The sequence below is a fragment of the Pongo pygmaeus genome, chromosome 15 (assembly GCF_028885625.2).
Source record: "Pongo pygmaeus isolate AG05252 chromosome 15, NHGRI_mPonPyg2-v2.0_pri, whole genome shotgun sequence".
Taxonomy (NCBI): Eukaryota; Metazoa; Chordata; class Mammalia; order Primates; family Hominidae; genus Pongo; species Pongo pygmaeus.
The window spans coordinates 18466791-18488232 of NC_072388.2; the positions used below are offsets into that span (position 1 = coordinate 18466791).

A 21442-nucleotide genomic window follows, 5' to 3' on the forward strand; every position below is an offset into this window, starting at 1 on the left:
TTTGTCTGTTCTCACATTACTATAAAGAAATACCCGAGACTGGGTAATTTATAAAGAAAAGAGGTTTAATTGTCTCATGGTTCTGCAGGCTATACAGGAAGCATGGCAGCATCTGCTTCTGGGGAGGCCTCAGGAAGTTTCCAATCATGGCAGAAGGCAAAGGAGGCGTGAAACGTCTTACATGGCAGGAGCAGGAGCAAGAAAGAGAGGGAGGCGGGAGGTGCTACGCACTTCTAAACAACAAGATCTCACGAAAACTCACTACCAGAAGAACAGCACCAGGGGAACGGGGCTAAACCTGTCATGGAAACCACTCCCGTGACCCATCACCTCCCAGCAGGCCCCACCTCTGACACTGGGGATTACAATTTGACATGAGATATGCGCAGGGACACAGATCCAAAACATATCAAATACGAAATATAGATTATTATATTCTGAATCAGCTATAGTAATAATACCATGATCATTTCTCTCTCAGAGAAAAAAGACTATAATCTCACCACTAATGATATATATGTATGCATGTATATACACATAAGTATGTATCTATCTATAATTTTTTTTGGTAGGTGTTTTACCAGGAGCTGTGATAAATTCACACCTTTTCACTTAGGGCTCCTTGATCTCAAGGGCTAGACAGGATTTAGAATACAGTCTATGATCCTGAAAGAGTAATTATGACTGTCCTGTCTATAGACCTCATCTGTGATGTTTGTCTTAGCCTGCCTGTTGGTCCTAATGTATGTGAGAGACTAGTTTCATGAAAAGCCTTCTTCTTCATTATCTAGACTGTGAACCACATACCTTTATTTCCTAAGCTGTGTAACAAAAGGTTTGAATTACATGATCTCTGAAACCTCTCCATTCTATAATTCTATTAAACAATCTTTCTATGCAATTTTTCTTTTATTCCTTTTTTTTTTCGAGATGGGGTCTCACTATGTTATCCAGGCTGGACTCGAACTCCTGAGCTCAAGCGATCCCACCTCAGCCTTCTGAAGAGCTGGAACTATGGGTGTGTAGCACAGTGCCTGGCAGTTTTTCATTCTTTTGATTGAACATTGTTGCTGCTACAACCCAGAGTGTCTGTCTGGGTAAGTAATAATTCTTGGTTTCACAACTAGTGAAATTTTCATATAAATTTGCTCTTCTATTTTTTTAAACCTTCCTTGCTGTCAATTTTCCATGTATTATTGTTATTAATTTGAGACAGAGTCTCACTCTATCACCCAGGCTGGAGTGCAGTGGCGCGATCTCAGCTCACTGCAACCTCCGTCTCCCGGGTTCAAACAATTCTCATGCCTCAGCCTCCTAAGTAGCTGGAATTGCAGGTATGTGTCACCACACCTGGCTAAGAATTTTCCGTATATATTATATTCAACATAGAAAAGATTGGGAGACGACACTAAGTCAGTTTTTCTTTCGGTAGTCCAGTATTATATGATGAGTCGAGTAAAGAAGAAAAGATAAAGGAAAATAAGCTCAGGATGATTCTAAAGCTTCAGGTCCAGGAAACAGGGGAAATGATAGTGCCAATAAAGCATGAGGAATCTGAACTAATGATGCTGGCACATCTAAATGGAGGTGAGAATCAGTGAAAAAAATCAGACTAGAACCCAGGCGAACCATCAAGGTTGGAGACAGAGTGGAGGTGAGTTTCCTAACAGGGAGTGTAAAGCAAAGGAAAGGAAGAACGTAAGCAACTCAGGACTAGGCACAGGAGACAAGTGATGCATAGAGTCCCACACACTTACTTGTACTAAACATTAGCCTGCATGTCCGGTCCTACCCAGTACCTGAGTCAACCTTGGAAAGATAAGAGAGATATCAGAAATTTCACCCTCACCAGCAAAGGGGGTTGAGGGAAGAGTGTTGGGGGAGCTATTAGCGAGCATCTAGAACACCTTGGCTTATTATCTGATTCACCAAAGGTAAGAATCCCAGGCCTGTACAGTCATCAAACTAGCCTTGCCAGTTCACCACCATGGTTGCCCAATCTGTATGCATGGTTTCTATCCCAATTCCTAATTCTCACTCCACTTCCCTTCTGGGGTTGAAATGTTACCCTGATATTACCCTATTCTTAGTCTGCCTGGCTGAAGTCCCAGGCTGTTACCTTGCCTATATTCAGTCCCTTCTCACTGATGAATGGACTATTGACTAGGGTCCTCCTTCAGTCAGAGATCTCCTCTCTCCTCACTCTTCCCTCAATTTTAAAGATAAATAATGAAAGTCAGAACTTTCTGCAATGAACCACCCTCATCCACATACCTGTGGATCCTTGGCTATCAGCTCCACTAGAGACGAAGCCACACCCCCTTGGACACTTTGATCTGGCTTACTGGATTTTGGATTGGAGAAATAAGAGAAAGTCCAGCCAGGAGAGTGTGCTATCTCTAAAGCCAGGAGAAGAGAAACTTTTAGGGTAAGAGCCAGTTTTCACGCCAATCAGTTCCTGCAGAAAGATGAAAGAGAATGAAGATGGCCACAGATTGTTAGATTTGGTAAGAAGTAGGTCATAGTAACAGTGGAGGGAGATGATTTCAATCATGTGGTAGACCTAGAAGGCAGATTACAGGGAATTTTATTTGAATGCTTTTTATAGTACAGAAACTCAAATAAGAAAGATTCAGTCACTATGAAACCTTTATTTAAGTCTGCCTTTAGGTACAAATCACAAAAAATGTTCATAGAAGTTCATCCAATATTTATAGCTTCTCATCTCCTTCAATTTCCTTCTTCCCTTTCTTTAATTCTTCCTTCTCTTTTCTCTTATACATCCTACTTACCCCTTCTCATTTTCAATTACATTCCTAGTCTATCTTAAATAGAGATACAGAAAAAAACCTTACTAAAATAATGAAATCTAAAAATAAATAAACAAAATACATGCCAAGTACTTCTGGGGCCAGAATGAAGAAGGATACAAGGGAGACTCCATCGTCACCCTTAGAAACATGAAAATCTTAATAAACAATGGTAATAGAAAACTGACCTACACAGGCCGGGCACTGTGGCTCACGCCTGTAATCCCAGCACTTTGGGAGGCCGAGGTGGGTGGATCACCTGAGGTCAGGAGTTCAAGATCAACCTGACCAACATGGAGAAACCTGTCTCTACTAAAAATACAAAATTAGCCAGATGTAATAGCTGTAATCCCAGCTACTCAGGGAGGCTGAGGCAGGAGAATCACTTGAACTCGGGAGGAAGAGGTTGCAGTGAGCTGAGATCGCACCATTGCACTCCAGCCTGGGCAACAGAGTGAAACTCTGTCTCAAAAAAAAAAAAAAAAAGAAAAAGAAAAAGAAAATTGACCTACACACACAAAAAAAAACTGACCCTTTTTTGCTCTCAGCTGTCCAGTAGGCAGAAATGGAAAGAGCAGACAGGAAGGATACAGGTGAGTTGTAGAGGGCAGGAATACACAATCATTAAGTGAAAGCCATTATCCTCAGGAAGGTTCCAGAGAAGAGAGTAGGTGGCAAGAGCCGCAGAATTATCTAAAAAGCCTCTGGAATACCCACTTCCTCTTTGCTATGGAGAAACAGGGCATGGCATGCCCCACTTCTTTCTGTTTCAAATGCATTCCCCCTTCTCTAATGGGTGAGACTCTAGGCAGCCTTTAAGATCCAGGTCAAAATACACCCATCGGATGACATCTTCCCTAACAGAAGCCTTCCTGGGCAGAGTTCACTGCTCTGTCCTCTGGGCTCTCACAAGACTTGTCCATACATCTAAGACTTGTCCATACATCTAAGTCCACTCAAAACTTGTATTTGTTTACGTCTATCTGCCGGTCAGGAGCTCTCTGACCTCTGTATCCTTGGTGCCTCCTACAGTGCCTGCCACAAAGTAGGTAATTAATAACTGTGTGAGGGAGAAAGAAGAGGAAGAAAAATAAAAAAGAGAGGCAGTGGGGAGAGCAGGATGGAGGAAGAGAGAAAGAGGAAGCACCTGACTACTTTCCCTGGCCAAGATAAAGGGAAATGGATTTAAAAATAACTCTGGGGGAAAGGGACCGAAAGGGGGAAATGACTTTTCTGAGTCTTGTCTGCTTCTCACTCTTCTCTCCGCCACATCCTCTCACCACTTGAGACCTCAGGCAACAACGGTCTCATTCTCACTCCTGATTCCTCAGTTTGCCCAAAAGAAAGAAGCCAGACAGGCTTCTGACTTCTTCCACCCCATGTCCTTAAACCTCAGATCATTTGTTTTTCCACTGTGGGCGTCTCCCTCCTTGGCCTCTGTCCCCATCATCCCCACACAACACTCCTGCCGCATGGCTCCGGGGGGCCCGTCAGGCCTCTCAGGCCCCTGTGCATGTCCATGTGGGAGCTTCTGCCTCAGAAGGAAACCAAGAGGTTCTCAGGGGCAGCCTGTGGTGTCTCAGCTGGGAAACGCTAGACCAGGCCTACAAAATTACCTGAGAAAGAATATTGTTAAGAAGGTTTAGGCATCCCAGGGATGGGAGAGGAGAAAGGAGCAAGTTCCGGGGAAAAAAAGGGCTGAACGATTTACAGTCCTTCCTCCTACACTCCTCAAACTCTTTCATGGATGGCCATTCCACATTTTTTCCATGATCCGTGGGTCAGAACCATTTTTCCAACTGTCCTCCCGTGGTCTCTACACTTTGGCTACTGAAGCTTCTTAACTCTCTTTCAAACCAGATGCACTTTCCCTAAGAATCCCTAAGCCTTGTGGAGTTGCTCCCGAGTCTCCTCTCCTTACCTGGGTATTCAGCTGCCTCCCCTTTCCCTATATGTTTTCCCCAGGAGTTCTGGAACCACCATTTCCTCAATGGAGATCATATGTACAAAAGCAGTTTACAATGCACAGTGTGAGAATCAAATACTACCAAGAATAAAGCCTTCTCTTTTCTCTCCCCACAATCTCTGTCCTTCTCTCAGGCTATTTCTTACGCCTTCCTCTCCCCATATGCTGTTGCTCCCTCTTCACCCAGCAGGTTTGGTTTGGTGTGGGGTGGGAACCAAAGCTATGTGCTGCACAGTGGGCAGTGTCAGGATGCAGGCAGGCATCTCAGCCCGAGGCCTTGGCAGAGTTCCCAGGCAGAGCCATCGGCCCAGGCCAGGACAGTAGGCATGGATAAGGTGGGAGAGTGCATAAGTACGGTGACTGTAGCCCCCCAGCACCAGTAGCTCCCCCTGCAGCACAGCACTTGCAGCCCCCACATGGGGGGAGGGTAGGGGTGCCAGGTGAGTCCAGCTATCAGTCCTTAGTTCATAGGCCTCAAAGCTTAGCAGGTCCCCAGTCTCACCCAGCCCACCTGCCACATACAACCGCCCACCCAATGCAGCCATGACATGGCCAGCCCGAGGTACCCCCATAGGACTCAGAAATGTCCCCGGCTTCTCAAGTTTGGGGTCATAGTGCATCAATGAGGCCAGGTATTGGCCAGTCCCACCACAGCCACCGCTCACGTACAATCGGCCTTCCAAAATCGCAGCTGCATGGGCAAAACATGGTGCTGGAAGTGCAGGTGCTGGCCTAAGGGAGAACAGGACACAAGATACAGCAACTAGCATCTTCAACTCTCCTTCTATTCCAAGTCTCCTAATCTCTCCCAGATGCCCCCTTGCCTGCTTACCTCCAGACATCGAGCTCAGGGTTGTAGGTCTCCACAGAGTCCAGGGCAACATCATTGTGTCTTCCACCCAGGGCATAAAGTTTTCCATCCAGTGCCACCAAGGGGAAAAGGCTTCGAGCCTGGGACAAAGGAGCCATCTCCTCCCAGTCATCTTGACTGGGCTCCCACCTGGACACAGTAGGACAAGAGATTGGAAGAGTGACTCTGGGCACCTGTGGTTGGCTAGGCCAGCAATTTCTCTCCGTGCTCACTTTAGGGCCTGCCACACCGTACCCACTCCTAGAAGCTTATACCTGAGAGTTGAAGCCAGGGTGCTGGAGTGACTGTAGAAATCTTGTCCCCCACACACATAGAGATCACTTCCTGCCAGGCTCGCAGCCCCATGCCGGAAGCGTCCGGGGGCAGGCAGGGCAGGCAGCTGCCCCCACTCAACAGTTCGTACCAGTCCCACGCCACAGCGGAAGGCCCGGGCCCACCACACTGCTCGGGATGGTTGTCTTAGGGCCATGTCTGGTCTGAGCCCATCCCCGCCAATCACTACCAGTGCCCGGTCAGGCTCCCTCCGTCTCTCTTGGCCTGGAACATCAGCCTCTACCATCAGCTGGTGCAACAGATCCGGGGTCAGGGGTGGAAGCAGCCCAGCTGCCCGCACCCTCCGCAACTCCCTGGTGGACATGCGGCCAAAGCGGACACATCGCAACAGGGCCTTGGCCTCTGACTCCTGGGTCTCGGGGTTGGCAGCTAGCCAACACCGTGCAGCCACAAAGGCCTCAAACTCCTCCTGCACATGGAGCTCATCACTATCCAGGAGCTCAGCCAAGCAGGCAGCTGGTAAAGAAGGGAAAGCAGGACACAAGGCTACAGCAGGCAGGTGGGTGAGGAGGTAGTGACGGGCTTTGCTCCAGAGCCTCTCCAACCCAGGGGCTTCAGCCATGGGGAAAAGGGCCAGGCAACGGGCAGGGCTGAGGCCCCGTGCCAAGCCTTTCTGACACAAATCCAAGCAGGAAGAGCTCTGGTACTGCAGAGCAGCCTGGGCAGCTCTCAGTAGCCCTGGCCACCTTGCCCGCACAACTCCGGAGTAAGCAAAAGAGACGAGGAGTCGCAGGTCCTGGGTGGAGATCGTCCGCAGAGATACCTCTGTGCCCTGGGATTCCCTCATCCCACTCAGGAGCATGGCCCCAAAGAACTCACTGCCGCAGGCCAGGGCAGCTCGGTGCACTGTAGGAGTGGAGAAGAAATAGAGGAGGACTCAAAGTGTTGCAAGACCGATAGGCACTACCCCAACTTGGTACCTCTAAGTTTGGCCATCCAAGCCACCCACTGCTACAGGCCAAACCGTGGTGTGCATCAGAATACCATGGGGTAGTTGTTAAAATGCAGGTTTCAGCAGTCCACTCCCAGAGATTCTGATTCAACAGTTCTGGACGGAGACCCTAGAGATTTGTATTTTAGCACTTCAGGTAACCCTATGTGATTCTCATGTTAGTGGCCTGAAGACACTTTGGTAAACATTGCTTTAGTCTTTTTGGTCAGATCAGTCAGAAAAAGAGTCTTCATGGATCAGGTTGAGAAGAAAGCATTTGCTAAGAGGAGCACAAAATAAATGGAAAAGACCAACATGCAGCTTATATAGGTCTGTCTATATTGTGCACAAAATAAAATTCTTTACAATTTCAAGAGCCAAAACTGTCAGCCATTCTGTTAGATTTTGCTGGGAAAATGGCACCACTCGGGAATGGCTGTAATCCAACCTCATCAGATTGCAGTCTCCTCTTGCCTAAGATTTAGTGTTTAATGTTTTCCATGAGTACCAGCTTTTCTCTGCATAACCCTCTCCTGTTCTTGGTATAATTTGTAGAATCATGAGATCTGAAACTTGAGACCTTCAAAATAACCTAATTCAATTATTCCCTTTAAAATAAGGAAACTGGTTGGGCGTTGTGGCACACGCCTGTAATCCCAGCGCTTTGGGAGGCTGAGGTGGGTGGATCACTTGAGGTCAGGAGTTCAAGGCCAGCCTGGCCAACATGGTGAAACTCCGTCTCTACCAAAAATACAAAGATTAGCCGGGCATGGTGGCAGGCGCCTGTAATCCCAGCTACTTGGAGACTGAGGCAGGGGAATCGCTTGAACCTGGGAGGCCAGGGTTGCAAGAGCTGAGACTGCGCTGCTGCACCCAGCCTGGGTGACAGAGCGAGACTCCATCTCAAAATAAATAAATAAATAAATAAATAAATAAATAAATAAAGGAAACTGAGTTGGGTCCTAGAGAAAGCATGTGATTTATTTTTCATTTCCATGCAGTGGCTGTCTGGGCAGATCATCTCCATCCACTGTCACTGATGTCAGGCTGCAATAAGCATGCTTGTGTACCAATACCTTGGTTATCTGCATGGTCCTCATGACAATGAAATTGTCCTATTAACCTATGCTGTTAAACAATTAGACCTCATACTCAGCATCACCTATGGATTGTTCTGGCCAAAATATTTAACTTGAATCTGTTCAACTCTTTAGATCTTAAGTCAAGTTTATAGGAAGTTGAAAGGCTAAAGGAACAATTTAGACAAAACCATGAAGGGAAAAACCATACAAATCAAGAAAATGGAGCATTTTATAGGATAACCAATTTTTTTTTTTTTTTTTTTTTTTTTTGAGATAGGGTCTTTCTCTGTAACCCTGCCTGGAGTGCAGTGGTACAATCTTGGCTCACTGCGACCTCCACCCCCCAGGTTCAAGTGATTCTCGTGCCTCAGCTTCCAGATTAGCTGGGACTACAGCTGCACACGACCATGCCTGGCTAATTTTTGTATTTTTAGTAGAGACAGGGTTTCGTCATGTTGGACAGGCTAACCTTGAACTCCTGGCCTCAAGTGATCTGCCTGCCTCAGCCTCCCAAAGTGTTGGGACTACAGGCGTGAGCCACCGTGCCTGGCCCAGGATAACCAATCTTACACGTTATTGTCTTTACCAATCAATATATAAAGTAATAAAAAAAAAAAAAGGAGGGAGGACTATACTAGATTAAAGGAAGCTTAAGAGACATGCAACTGAGAATAGCATAGTCCTTGATTAATTCCTGGGTTGAACAAACTCACTTTAAAAAATGTTTTTTGGACAATTGGGAAAATATAAATGTGGACTAGGTGATATTAAGAAATTACTGGCCAGGCACAGTGGCTCATGCCTGTAAGCCCAGCATTTTGGGAGGCTGAGGCAGGTGGATCACCTGAGGTCAGGAGTTCAAGACCAGACTAGCCAACATGGTGAAACCCCGTCTTTACTAAAAGTACAAAAATTAGCTGGGCGTGGTGGTGCACGCCTGTAATTGCAGTTACTTGGGAGGCTGAGGCGGGCGAATCACTTGAACCTGGGAGGTGGAGGTTGCAGTGAGCCGAGATCATGCCATTGTACTCCAGCCTGGGTGACAGAGCAAGATTCCATCTTAAAAAAAAAAAAAAAAAAAAAAAAAGAAAGAAGAAGAAAGAAAGAGAAGGAAATTACTATTACTTTTGTCGTGCATGATAAAGGTATTATGGTTATGAGAAAATATCCTCTTTGATTTATTTTTTTTCCTTTCACACCTAGTCCCACAGAATTGTCCTCTTTTAAAAAGATACATGCCCAAATACTTATGAGTAAAATGTCATGAATTTCCTTTAAACTTCAGTAAAAAATAAAATGAACAGATGAAATAAATATAGTAAAATATTAGTTGTTAAATCTGGGTGATGGGTGTTTGAATGTTCATCTTAATGTTCTTTGCTTTGTTAAATGCTTCATAATAAAAAGGTTGGGGGTAATGCTGCTAGAAGTCCTTTTAGGCAGGTCACAGAGGCCAAGCTGTTTAAGAACTCCATGCTGCTTCGACCAACTGAGGCACGCGTGCCTTTCCCAAAGGGCAGGTGTTGTTCATATGACTTTCCACTGTCTTTTAAGCAGTGGGTAGTGGCCTGGTGCTTCCCAAGTAGTAAACATCAATGACAGATTTCAAATATATATTGTCTGAGAAAATCTGCATTCCTCAAAACAAGCTGAGCCGTCTCAGCTCCCATATCATCAATCAACCTATAGTTCAGAGCCAACCCTGAAAGGGCTCACAACCACTTGTATTCACCTCTTACTCATTACTATACCCTAGGATTTTAAGTGACAGATTCGCAACCATTAAGTAGGAATATTTCCTAGGGAAATAAAAACAGTGATATGAGTATGCTTAAATTCAAAAGCTTAGTGAGAATTTTATGATTATGAAAAATTTAAATCCCCTCTCCATCTAGTGCTATCATAAATGAAAATAAAGACTTTTGGAGTGGTTTTCCTTCTAGGAGTCCCGGAAGCACTTTAGTTCCCAGTACTCCTCTAATGGGCAGTAGCTATGTGACTTTAGACAAGTCTTGGATTCTGATTTCTTCATCAGCAAAGTGTAAGAGCCCAACTAGATAATCTCTAAACTAATCCCTTGTAATTTTAAACTTTCAATGTGTCCACATGGCCTAGTGGAAGCAGACTGGACTAGTGATGTAGGCTTGTATCCCGGTTGTCCCAAGTCAACATCTCTGAATTTAATGTTCCTTATCTGCACCTATAGATAATGATATTGACCTCACCAGCTTTCAGTGAAAATTAAAAAGAAATGTCATGTGTAAAAATTTCAGGTACCCAAGTGCCTCACTAAACGTTAGTAGACTCCAAATAATACTCAACTTATGCAACCCTACTTAGCTTTCCTGGTGATGAGCAGAGTTAACTTCAAAGTGCCATGGCCAGGCCGGGTGCAGCGACTCATGCCTGTAATCCCAGCATGAGACGGGTAGACCACCTGAGATCAGGAGTTCAAGACAAGCCTGGCCAACCTGGTGAAACCCCGTCTCTACTAAAAAATACCAAAAAAATTAGCCAGGCATGGTGGCAGGTGCCTGTAATCCCAGCTACTCGGGAGGCTGAGGCAGGAGAATCGCTTGAACCCAGGAGGTGCAGGTTGCAGTGAGCCAAGATCGTGCCACTGCACTCCAGCCCGGGTGACAGAGTGAGACGCTGTCTCAGAAAAAAGAAAAAAAAAAGTGCCACGGCCTGGTAACCTTAAACAGTACCAGACCTTGCTCATTAGCTGCAGGGCCCATAAGTCAGCCATGGTGTCAAGCACACCAAGGTGAAAGCACACATTGAGTTTTCCACCATGTTCCCCTGGCTTTCCTGTGTCCTGAATGGAGGATGCAAAGAAGGGCCTTTTGTTAATTTCTGTTTGAGTCAATCCACTTTCTGCTTGTTCTACTGCCATGGATTGTACCCTTAGCTCTAGCCAGCTGGCTGGAGATTCCTTGTTACCGGACACAGGAAAAGCCAGACAGAGGGTCAGTTTAAATCTGTCAGTGCGCCTAGAAAACAACTTGACTGCGCATGTCCGGCTCTCCGTGGGGCAGGAGAGGCACCAAAGGCCACGCCAGGGAAATTCTGACAGCAGCAGGGATCAAAACCATCATGGTGGGGATCAAACCACCTGCTGCTTGCACACACCATTCCGGTAGCATATGCACCTGCAGTAATTTAATGCCCCACAGGCCCTCACCCCGCAGCTGGCAGCCGCCTGCCTCCAGCTTCAAGTCACACCCGACGCCCTCTCGGTAGAGGAGCTCGATTCCGCGCAGGTTCTCCCTCAGCTCCTCTGCCTGGCTGGGCTTCTTTACATCTTCCCCAGCATTTCCAGCCCTCTCGCATGTCCGCTGGGCAGCAGCCTTCACCCGGGGCGCTCCCAGCGCCTCGGCTGCAGCCAGCACATCCCCCTGCGGGGCGGGGCCCAGCACCCCCTCATAGGCAAAGGTCAGCACGGCCTCCCAGCCCCCTGGGGACACCTCGAGGCTGAAGGGGGGCCGCGGACCTCCGCCGCCCAGCAGCCTGTCTCGGAAGAGGCTGCTGATTGCGGCCAGGATCACCCGATGCACCCCGTATACCCGCCCCGCGACTGACACCTCTTCGTCCAGCAACAATCTCTGCTCCCGCAGCCGCTGGGCCTCGGCGAAAAACTGGCTCGGATGCTCCTCGCTGCGCAGCCACTCGGGCTCTGCCGCATCTTCATCTTCTTCCTCTTCCTCTTCTTCCTCTAGGGACAAGGCTGGAAACGGAAGGTTCCTTGGGACCAGGGGCCTGGAGCCAGGCTCTTCCAGAGGAAAGGAAGGCAATCTGGGATCCTCGTCGGGGGAGGGAGGCCAGGAAGGGGTTCTCTGGGCGTGCACAGGGAGTCCAAGGCAGTCCTTCTGGACGGGATGAGAGACACTCTCCAGCTCAGGGGGATAATGTGGGGTGTCCGAGACGCTCATGCCGAGGTTTGCTGGATAGCTGCAGGTGAGCAGAGGCAAGACAGCCTGGCGTCAGAGCGGGACCCAAAGAGGCCAGAGCAACCATGTCTCCAGCCAGTCGAAATGTCAGTCTCTCCCCTGCTCCAACACCCTCCTCCTACCCTCAGCCACATCCCAACACTGGAGTATCTGGGATATATAGGACAACTATAGGGTGCACGCGGTGCAGTGAAACATGCAAGAAGCCCTATAAAGATCCAGTAACCGGGACCACACCCCTCCCCTATTGCCCCCATCCTCTTAGTCACCCTCAGGAGACACCAGCGTTCCCCTTGCCCTCTCACTTGAGTGCCCGCTGTGCTTGGTTCTGCGTGGCAGAGGGAACTTGCCCACATGGCATCCCAGTCAGCCAGTGGCCCCATGGGGCTAATTATAGCCGGTCCTGGCTGGCTAGGCACTTGGCACCTGGTGTCCTAACTCTGACACCCAATCCCCTGGGCTCCCTCCCAGACTGACACCCCCACCCTTCCACCTGTAGGTCATATGGGGGTGCTGAGCTAGGCAAATTAGGAAACCAAGGAGAATGAGGGGATCCGCTGGAATGAGCCCAAGGCCAGAAGGGCTGGGCCACTAGAGTGGGCTGGAAGGGTCAGGCAAAGAGTCTGGACCAGGCTTTGGCTGTTGACTTTTCTGTGCATGATAAAGCTGGGACCGCACCGGGCATGGTGGTTCTTGCCTGTAATCCTAGCACTTTGGGAGGCCAAGGTGGGTGAGTCACTTGAGCCCAGGAATTAGACCAGCCTGGGTAACATGATGAAACTCCATGTTTTTTATATCTATCAAAAATTACCAAAATTAGCTGGACGTGGTGTCTCATGCCTGTAGTCGTAGCACTGTGGGAGGCCAAGGCAGATGGATCACTTGAGGCCAGCAGTTTGAGACCAAACTGGGCAACATGGTGAAACCCCATCTCTACAAAAAAATACAAAAATTAGCCAGGCGTGGTGGGGCACAACTTTAGTCCCAGCTTCTTAGGAGGCTGAGGTGGGAGGATCACTTGAGCCCAGGAGGCAGAGGTTGCAGTGAACTGAGGTCGCACCACTACACTCCAGCTTGGGTGACAGAGCAAAACCCTGTCTCAAAAAACAAAAAAGCTGGGACCCAGGAGTGAACAGCTGGGACCCAGAAGCGAACATAGTCCAGCTTTATCCATGGAGGGCAGAAGAGTGGGGAAAGTGAAGGGCCAGGGGGCAGGGCTACGGACCTAGGTGGCTCACCCCACACAGGGATGCCTATCTGTCCAGAGGTGGGGTCCAGGGTGAGAGCCTGAAATCCAACCCTGTGTCTTTGGAAAAGTCTGGGGAATTCTAACTCTCATCTTGGCACTGGGATAAGAACCAGACAGTGGAAGGTGTGCTTGATCTGCATGCTGTGAGGACCAGAGTCCTGGACTAGATGGGCTATGGACATGCAAGTATTCCGTTTGAGCCAGACGGTAACAGCCACTCCTTCTCCCTCCAGGACAACACTTCCTTTCTCATCCTGAGGCCAAGTGCTTGACTAAAGCCCCTAAAAGCCAGGCAATCACTTTGTGCCGCAGTTTTGAGTGTCCTCTTGTGGAAAGGATTTAGGGAAAGGTGCAGTGACACACTTCCTCTCCCTTCTCTGGGGGAGGTAGGACAGGCCAAGGGCTCCTACTTCTTGGCTTATAAAATGTCTGGTCCAGGCTGGATAGGTTGACTCCACAGCAGACTTAATAAGGGAAGGAGGCACGACTGCTCCTTATTATTGATTCAGATGAAAGGGCTCATGTGGAGGGCGGGGTAGGGTGGGAAGTGGGCTGACCCGCACAGCACCCCCTCCTACTTTCAGAGCTGTCTCCATTTCCCCATTTGTGGCCTGGGTACCCCTGGCAACTCGGAGTAGCTAGCATTTCCTGGGTGAGCCTAGCCAGCAGGTGCACTCCCCAAAATGGTTCAACTGAGAGGCAGTTTATGGTTATCCTGGCCAGCAAATGGGGAGATAGTGTCCAGGCTCTGCACCCTCTTTCCCAGTTCAGACATTTCGAATGCCTCTCATGTCCTCCCCAGAGCAAGACAATGTGACCAGCATCTTGACCCCCAACCAGGAGTTGGAGGAACTGCAATCTGGTGGAGACATACCCCAAGCCAGCCTCTGTTCACCAACTGCTTACAAGGATGAGGACACCAGACTCTGCTACGAGTTCTATGCCAACTCCGTAGTCCTGGGATGGCTCCATACAGCTTGGTAAGACCCAGGCCCCACAGTGAACTCCTGAAGGTAGGATAAAATCTGCATGTGGGCTACCACCACCCTTCATGTAGCTCTGGGACTGCCCTCCAGGTCCATTAGCTGTCCTCCTGGTTGCAGACGCGCTGGCTAGCGAGGGGTCTTGGCATTTCAGTTATGTATGTGCTGTCTCAGCCAAGAAATAGCGACACGTCCACCTGGAGAGGAACCCCACACCCAGCCACACTCCCAAGATGATCTGGAGAATTCTGGGGCCAAAACCGGCAAGGCCCCAGTGCACTTCAGCTCAGTCATAGGAGTCATGGTAATGGATTGGCGCTCATGGTTCCCTAAGTCTGGGGATCTAGGCAGGCGAGAACTTTTTGCTCCAGGGGAGTTTTTGGGAAGTACCTCTGAAGAAGGGGGCAAGGGGTGGGGCTCACACTGGAGACTGTGACCCCTCCCTTACCACCCTGCTCCCGGGATTTGCTGTATGCTCAACATCTGGGGCATCATTCTCTACCTGCAGCTGCCTTGGATCGCTGCTCAGGCCGGCACAGGTATGAGCTCAAAGCTCTCCTGGGCAGTATGAAGGGATGTGCGTGTATGAATAAATTCCCACCCTCACCCAGGGCTCACATGGCTCATCATCCTCTTCTTGGCCTCAGTCATACTGTCACTGGATTGCCTATCTCAGCCATCTCCAGCAATGGCAAAATCAAGGCTGGTGAGTCTGTAGGGACTCCCGCTCCTCCCTTCATGTTTCCCCATCCCTCATATCTGTTAATGAATTGTATGGTGTTCTTCGATGATCACATTTGGTCATTTCCTCACTCCCCCAACCCCTGCCACACAAACATTTTCATTTCCCCTTTTGGTACTGGTGGTACCTAGATAGCCCTACTGCTTTGGGATGGGGTTTTCTTCCCATGAAGAAATGTGTATCCTCAATCTCACTTCCAGGCTCCTGTATGATTCAATGTGCTTCAGAAAATAGGACTGACATGGGTGTGCAGAATGGGAGCTGCCTGGGCGCAAAGTGCCAGTATGGCTGGGATTTCAGCAGTTGTCGAGAGCAAGGGTCCTGCCTCTATGGGCTTTCTAATCACTATGAGGTGAGTGAACCAGAGCGGAAGTATAGAGAGAGAAACCTTGCCCATTCCCTGGCATAGCATAGATGTTTAAGTTGATTAATTTGGGGCAAAATCTTCAAAGATGCAAATAAATTTTAATAAGTCTGGGAAAACTAGGTGAAAATATGGGTGGAATGCATTACTTTGGAAATGCATTGATTTTTGCCCCTGTCTGCCCTTTTCCTCAGGCCATGAACATGGTGTCTGCCTTTAGCCCTCTGATGTCTGCTGGAATCTTGAGTGCCACTCTGTTCTGTACCCTTTCCTGCTTTGTTTCAGTCCCTAATATCTTCCAGGCTAGTTGAGATCTTAGCAAGAGGCTTGCAAGAGAAAGGAGAGAATGTTAGTGGACATGGTCATCCCAAGTGTATAATTTTTGAGGAGGGGCAAAAGAGGGCTCAGTTCTCAGCAACTGGGAGTTAGAAGGTAACTTTGGGAGATGGAGATGACCGTGGCTGCCTAGCGTTTAAAGAGATAATCCAAGCCCACATAGCAACATTCAAAGTCTGCCTGTAAATCAAGGGAAAGTATGGGGAAGGTGTCACTCTTTTTTTTTTTTTTTTTTTTTTGAGACAAGAGTCTCACTTTGTCACCCAGGCTGGAGTGCAATGGCATGGTCTCGGCTCACTGCAACCTCCGCCTCCCAGGTTCAAGTGATTCTCTCACCTCAGCCTCCCAAGTACAGGCACGTGCCACCACATCTGGTTAATTTTTATATTTTTAGTAGAGATGGGGTTTCACTATGTTGGCCAGGTTGGTCTCGAACTCCTAACCTTGTGATTCGCCCGCCTTAGCCTCCCAAAGTGCTGGGATTACAGGCATGAGCCCCCAGGCCTGGCCCGGTGTCACTCATCTATCTACCTCCCCACTCTCAGTTTTTCCCATCCTTCATTCCCAGGGATCTTACCACCCCCTACTCCCCCTACTCCTATCCCTTCTGCCTCTGACCCCTAAACTCCCTTGACTTCTGTCTATGCTTCCCACTCTCCTGCCTCTTTAGAGGAAGAGAGGGCTCTCATTCTCCTACTTCCTGGGAGCCTCCCCTGTCGATCGCCAAGACCTCTTGCAGCAGCTGTGCCAGGATAAACCATACGCAATCACTGGCTTTTTTTGGGGGAAACGCCATGGCAAGAACCACGAGCCTCTGTGGGGCTATCTGCTCACCTTCCTCATTGCTGTAGGTTTCATCCTTATCAGTGACTACTCCCCACCCCACCCTCCACACCGGGCTCTATTAATCACCATTCCTCTCAGGCCCTTCCCAGCCCTACCTCTGGCTTCTAGGACCTGATCCTAAAACCTCTTTTCTATCTCTCTTTTCCTGAAAGTGGACGAAAATGCCTCCTAGCCTTGCAGTGGTAGGGGTGGTATGTGTGTGGGGGTGGAGTGAGGAGTAAGAAGGGAATAGAGAGAATGGAGAAAGCCATCAAATGATGTCCCGGACTTCTAGACCTGGATCTTACGACACTAGTGTGTAGACTCACTCCTGACCTTTCATCTCCCCCAAAGCCGAGCTGAGTATCATTGCCCCCATCATCGCCAACTTCCTCCTCTGTTCCTGTGCCCTCATCAACTTTGGCTGTTTCTACGCCTCTCTTACCTGGTTGCCTGGTTAGTGTGGGCAGGTGTTGAGGTAAGGTCTAGGGCTGGAAAGACCTGGGGAGTTGGGAGGGCATCCTTGGGATACATGAGTGGGTGGTGCTGAGGCGAGGACAAGGGCCTACATTTGCTGTCCCCTGCAGGCTGGTGCCCTTCCTTCTACAGGTAAAGTCCCTGGTCTCTCTCCTGGGCTCTCTGCTCCTCCTGCTCATCATGTTCCTCCTCACGTGGCAGGCAACGCTGATTACTGTGTTGCTTACCCTTCTGCTGTTATGTGATCTACAAAACCTGGCGAGTGAGTAGGCGGGTGAGCAGGGAGTCAGGAAGTGAGTTACAACAGGAGGCTGACCCCCACAAGAAGCCCAGAACTACGAACAGTCTGTTTCCTCTTCTACCCGATGATTGATGCACCACCCCTAATCATTCTGCACCACCCCTTCCTCTGCAGTTGTGAACTGGGGCTCTTTAGTCCAGGCAGACACCTACCAAATGGCACTGTCCTACTCAGTGAGCCTCACCAATGTGTAAGATCACATTAAGAACTTCAGTACGGAAGTCTGTAGATGAGAGATTGAAAATGGTGGCCTATGGATGGAATCTTGCCTGGAAATGAGGTTTTTGATTGCACAGCATTTACAATTTTTAAAATAAACTACCAACATTTAAGATCCAGGCATCTGCTAATCCTGGGCCTCCAACCCACATGACACAGTTAGCTGGGGCTGAGTAGCTCCTGTCCCATGGGACAAGGCAGGTGCTCTCCAGTTTGCCACAGTTCCCACTTGGTCTACTTTATTCTTTAATACTACATGACTGGTTCTTGCAAACTTTTGGCTTTTTTGGGAAAGGCCATGGCAAGAACCATGAACCTCTGCAGGGCTATCTGCTCAGACACAGAAGGAAACTAGCCTCCTGAAATCTGGGAGGGGCAGTGGAGAAAAAGGAAGTCTTCTTGTCACCTCTCACCCAACATACCATATCCCCTTCTTTCTTCATTGCTTCTCCTTTCAGGTCTCATGTTTGAATCAAAGGAAGTCCAGTGTGCTGGTCTCGGGATATAAGCAAAATTGGCAGAAAGGGCCTGTATCTGCCATGCAGTACTACATAGGCACTCTAGTGTGAATGTGAAATAAAGAAGGGTAAGATGGACATAGAAATGGTCAGGAACTAGAAAGAAGAGGAAATGTAATCGTGGTGAAGCCCTTGTTCCCAACAGCTGCCCAGCAGTGCCTCTGTCCCCAGGAAAGAGACCCCCACCCCTTCATCTCTTCCTCCTATATCTCCTTTTCTCTCCTCTCCATAAAGTGATGACTTTGACTACAACTATGGCATAGGCCTCATAAGGATTCCAGGAAGGTTAAGCCTGGCTACTCAACACCAAGCTCAAGGTGAGTGAAAAGAGGTGGGCCTAAGAGAAGGTTGTGGTATGGGAGGTATAGAAATGGGCTCTCAAAGACAGTCTGGGAGGCAAATGAACTCATCTGGACTTACCAAGACCTAAGACTGAATAGAATTGGGTACCAGGATGTGACAGAAATTAATTTTGCTTGAGCTTTAGTTCTCCTGAAATTTTCAGGGTAGGGGAAAGCTTTAAAGGTATCTTCTAAATTCAGGTGGGAGAAATTTGGATCAAAAGATACAACATAGCAGGGTGAGGTGGAGTGTGGTCAGGAAGGGCTATGGCCCAATTCTAGAGAAGGGTTTCTGGCACTACCCCAATTCTAATAATATTACACATCTTACCAGTTAAATTTTGGGCATCCTTAGCAAAAAGATAACATTATTTTATGTTATACCCCCACTTTTCCCAGTAAACCCAGCATATTTGGATGTCATAGGGATGGATACCTAGCAGGAAGGAGACCAATCCTAAAACATGTCCTGTTTTAGGAAAAACAGAGTTGTAGAGCGGGTTAGAGAAGCAGGCACCAAGGAAAGTAAAAAGGGAATGCGGTTAGTCAATGTGGAGAGAAGCCACATGACATTTCTCTAGGATAGCAATAATTCTCATAGGGGAGGAGAGGTATTATACTGAATTAGGAGCAACTGCTCAGCTGGATAAGGAGTTTGTCTCATTCTTTTCTTCTCTTTTCTTGGGCAGCATCCTTACTCCAGCAGCCTCAATGTTCCAATCCAAGCAAGGCCGGAGGGCAGTGGACGTGTACTGGCTCAGTGATGATGAAGGTAGGGACTCCATGGCTCCCCAGGAAGTCCCAAGTTCTCCAAGTTCCAGGGAGAATAGGAAAGGGAAGATACTGACATACAAACCAGAAAGGACTAGAAAATGAACTCTGCATTTACCAAGTGCCCAATACCCTCCTCCCACCTCAGAGGACAACTGTGGTGTTTAAAGGCCAACAGAAAAGCCCGTGTTGCTGGAGCAGAGCAGACAAGCAATTGAGTAGCAGATCAAAGTGGTAAGCAGGGAAGGGAAACAAGGAACTGAGTAGCAGATCAAAGTGGTAAGCAGGGAAGGGCAGAGTGGATCACAGAGGGTCTCACAGGCCTTTAAAGACTCTGGTTTTTCTTTTGATGTAAGAAAGCACTGAGGGTTTTGAGCAGAAGAGTAACATGATCTGGCTTCCATGCTAACACTATTCACTCTGGCTGCTATGTGGAGAATTGACTCTAAGTGGGCAATGGGGAAAGGAGAAAGAGCAGCTACTGCAATAATCTTGAAGACACATAATTCTGGCTTGATCTACAGTGGCAGCAGTGGAAGTGAGGAGAAATGGAATTCTGGATGTATTTTGAAGGTAGAGCCAAGAGGATTTGATTAATTGGAGAAGAAAGAAAACTGACAAAGATACTTTGACATGAACAACTAGAAGAATGGAGTTGTCCTTGTCAGAAATAAGAAAGACTACAGGACTAAGTTGGGGAAAGAATAAGTGCAATTTTGAATATGTTAAATTTGAGATGCCTATTAAGCATCCAAGTGGAGGTGCCAATGGGCAGCTAGGTATCTGGGATAGAAGTCCAGGTTGGAACTATAACTGGGAGTAACCCCCATCAAAATGATTTTAATGTATACAACTAGATGAAGTCACTGCAGGTGTATGTGTAAAGAGAGCAGTCTGAGGACTAAACTCTGTGGAGATGAGGAGAAACTAGCAAAGGAGATTAAGAAAGAGCAGTCAGTAAGCTAGGAGGCAGACCAGAGAATGCATCCTAAAGCCAAGTAAGGAAACTTTTCAAAGAGGGAGTGTCAAGTGCTGCTGACAGTTTCTGAGGAAGAAGAATACGCCATTAGATTTAGCTATGTGCAGGTCATCAGTGACCGTGATAAGAATAGTTTTGGTGGAGATTTAATAGGGAACTGGTGGACAGAAATTGAAGACAAGTCTTTCTAAGTTTTGCTGTAAAGTGGAACAGAAAAATGGGAAGCACCTGGAAGGGCAAATGGGGACAAGCAGGCATTATTTGTAAAATGAAGAAAACAGTGGCATATTTGTGTGCTGATGGCAAGATTCAGGAGAGACGGAAATACTGACTCTCCAGGAAAAGAGGGAGAATTATCCCTTTTTTTTGAGAGAGAGTCTTGCTCTGTCACTCAGGCTGGCATGCAGTGGCACAATCTTGGCTCACTGCAACCTCCGCCTCCTGGGTTCAAGCGATTCTCGTACCCGAGTAGTTGGGATTACAGGCGTGTGACACCACGCCAGCTGATTTTTTTGTATTTTTAGTAGAGGGGTTTCAACATGCTGGTCAGGCTGGTCTTGAACTCCTGGCCTCAAGTGGTCCACCTGCCTTGGCCTCCCAGTGCTGGGATTACAGGCGTGAGCCACTGCAACCAGCCCTGACTTCTAATCAGTAAAATATCCTCCTATCCATGGTGACAATCCAGTGTCCTCTGAGAAGCAAAATCAGCTCTGGTTGAGAACCACTGGTTTATGGTACCAGGAGGAAGGCAGAGTACACGGGTATAGATGCTGGAAGGTGGTTAGTTTCAGGGGCAGAAGCTTGTAAATGTATACCGATTGCTTCTATTTTCTTACTGCAATAGGAACGAAGGTAAGAGTCAGAGTAGGGGAGATGTTAAGAGATTTGAGGGGTCAGAAGGTATGAAACAGTCACCAGAAAAGAAGGCAAGTGAAAGGACTAGAGACATGGAATATTTCTGGGTGACATAAAGGGCCCATTTTAGTGTCATGGTCGTAAGTTTAAAGTAACATCAGTCAGCATAGCTATTTTTACTAGTCTAAAGTAGGTGATGAGTTGAATATGACAAAAGCAAAAGAGGGGAAGGGAAATGAGGTGGATTATGGGAATTTAGCTGAAGGAGGGAAATAAAAATAGATGGGGGATAAAATCTGTAGAAAGGAAGTATGATCAATGGACCGTAGGTCCTGGTGAAGGGATGAACTGTTGGATTTAGCATACTAAAGAAAATGAACTGGCAAGACAGGAGGTGGTAGTAGTCGAGAGTGGCATGTCTGAAACTGAGATGTGGAGGATCTGCAGCTCCAGAACATGACCAAGGAAATAAGTGGCTGAAGTGGGTGTTAGTATGATCTACCTGAATATTGAAATCATCAAGATTTATGACAAAAGTG

The 21442-nt window shown here is 47.9% G+C and overlaps 2 protein-coding genes across 3 annotated transcripts; one reads left to right on the forward strand and one right to left on the reverse strand.

The window, feature by feature from the left end:
• Positions 1 to 3115: 3115 nt before the first annotated feature.
• On the reverse strand, positions 3116 to 18281 carry KLHL33 (kelch like family member 33). Its single transcript, XM_054449592.2, has 5 exons — positions 17862 to 18281; positions 11178 to 11944; positions 5902 to 6826; positions 5609 to 5776; positions 3116 to 5508 (listed from the first exon to the last, which is right to left on the reverse strand). Exons 2-5 carry the CDS (start codon positions 11923 to 11925, stop codon positions 4956 to 4958), a joined length of 2394 nt encoding a protein of 797 aa, XP_054305567.2. The 5' UTR covers positions 11926 to 11944; positions 17862 to 18281; the 3' UTR covers positions 3116 to 4955.
• On the forward strand, positions 13157 to 19070 carry LOC129012578 (solute carrier family 12 member 3-like). 2 transcript variants are annotated; one of them, XR_008493646.2, is made up of 5 exons: positions 13157 to 14172; positions 14787 to 14881; positions 15118 to 15269; positions 18192 to 18274; positions 18988 to 19070. XR_008493646.2 is itself a non-coding variant. In XM_054448364.2 (4 exons), exons 1-4 carry the CDS (start codon positions 13973 to 13975, stop codon positions 15590 to 15592), a joined length of 564 nt encoding a protein of 187 aa, XP_054304339.2. In that variant the 5' UTR covers positions 13157 to 13972; the 3' UTR covers positions 15593 to 15820. The 2 variants fall into 2 exon arrangements, 1 of the variants encoding a protein (XP_054304339.2); XM_054448364.2 differs by lacking the exons at positions 18192 to 18274; positions 18988 to 19070 and adding an exon at positions 15476 to 15820.
• The last annotated feature ends 2372 nt before the right edge of the window (positions 19071 to 21442 follow it).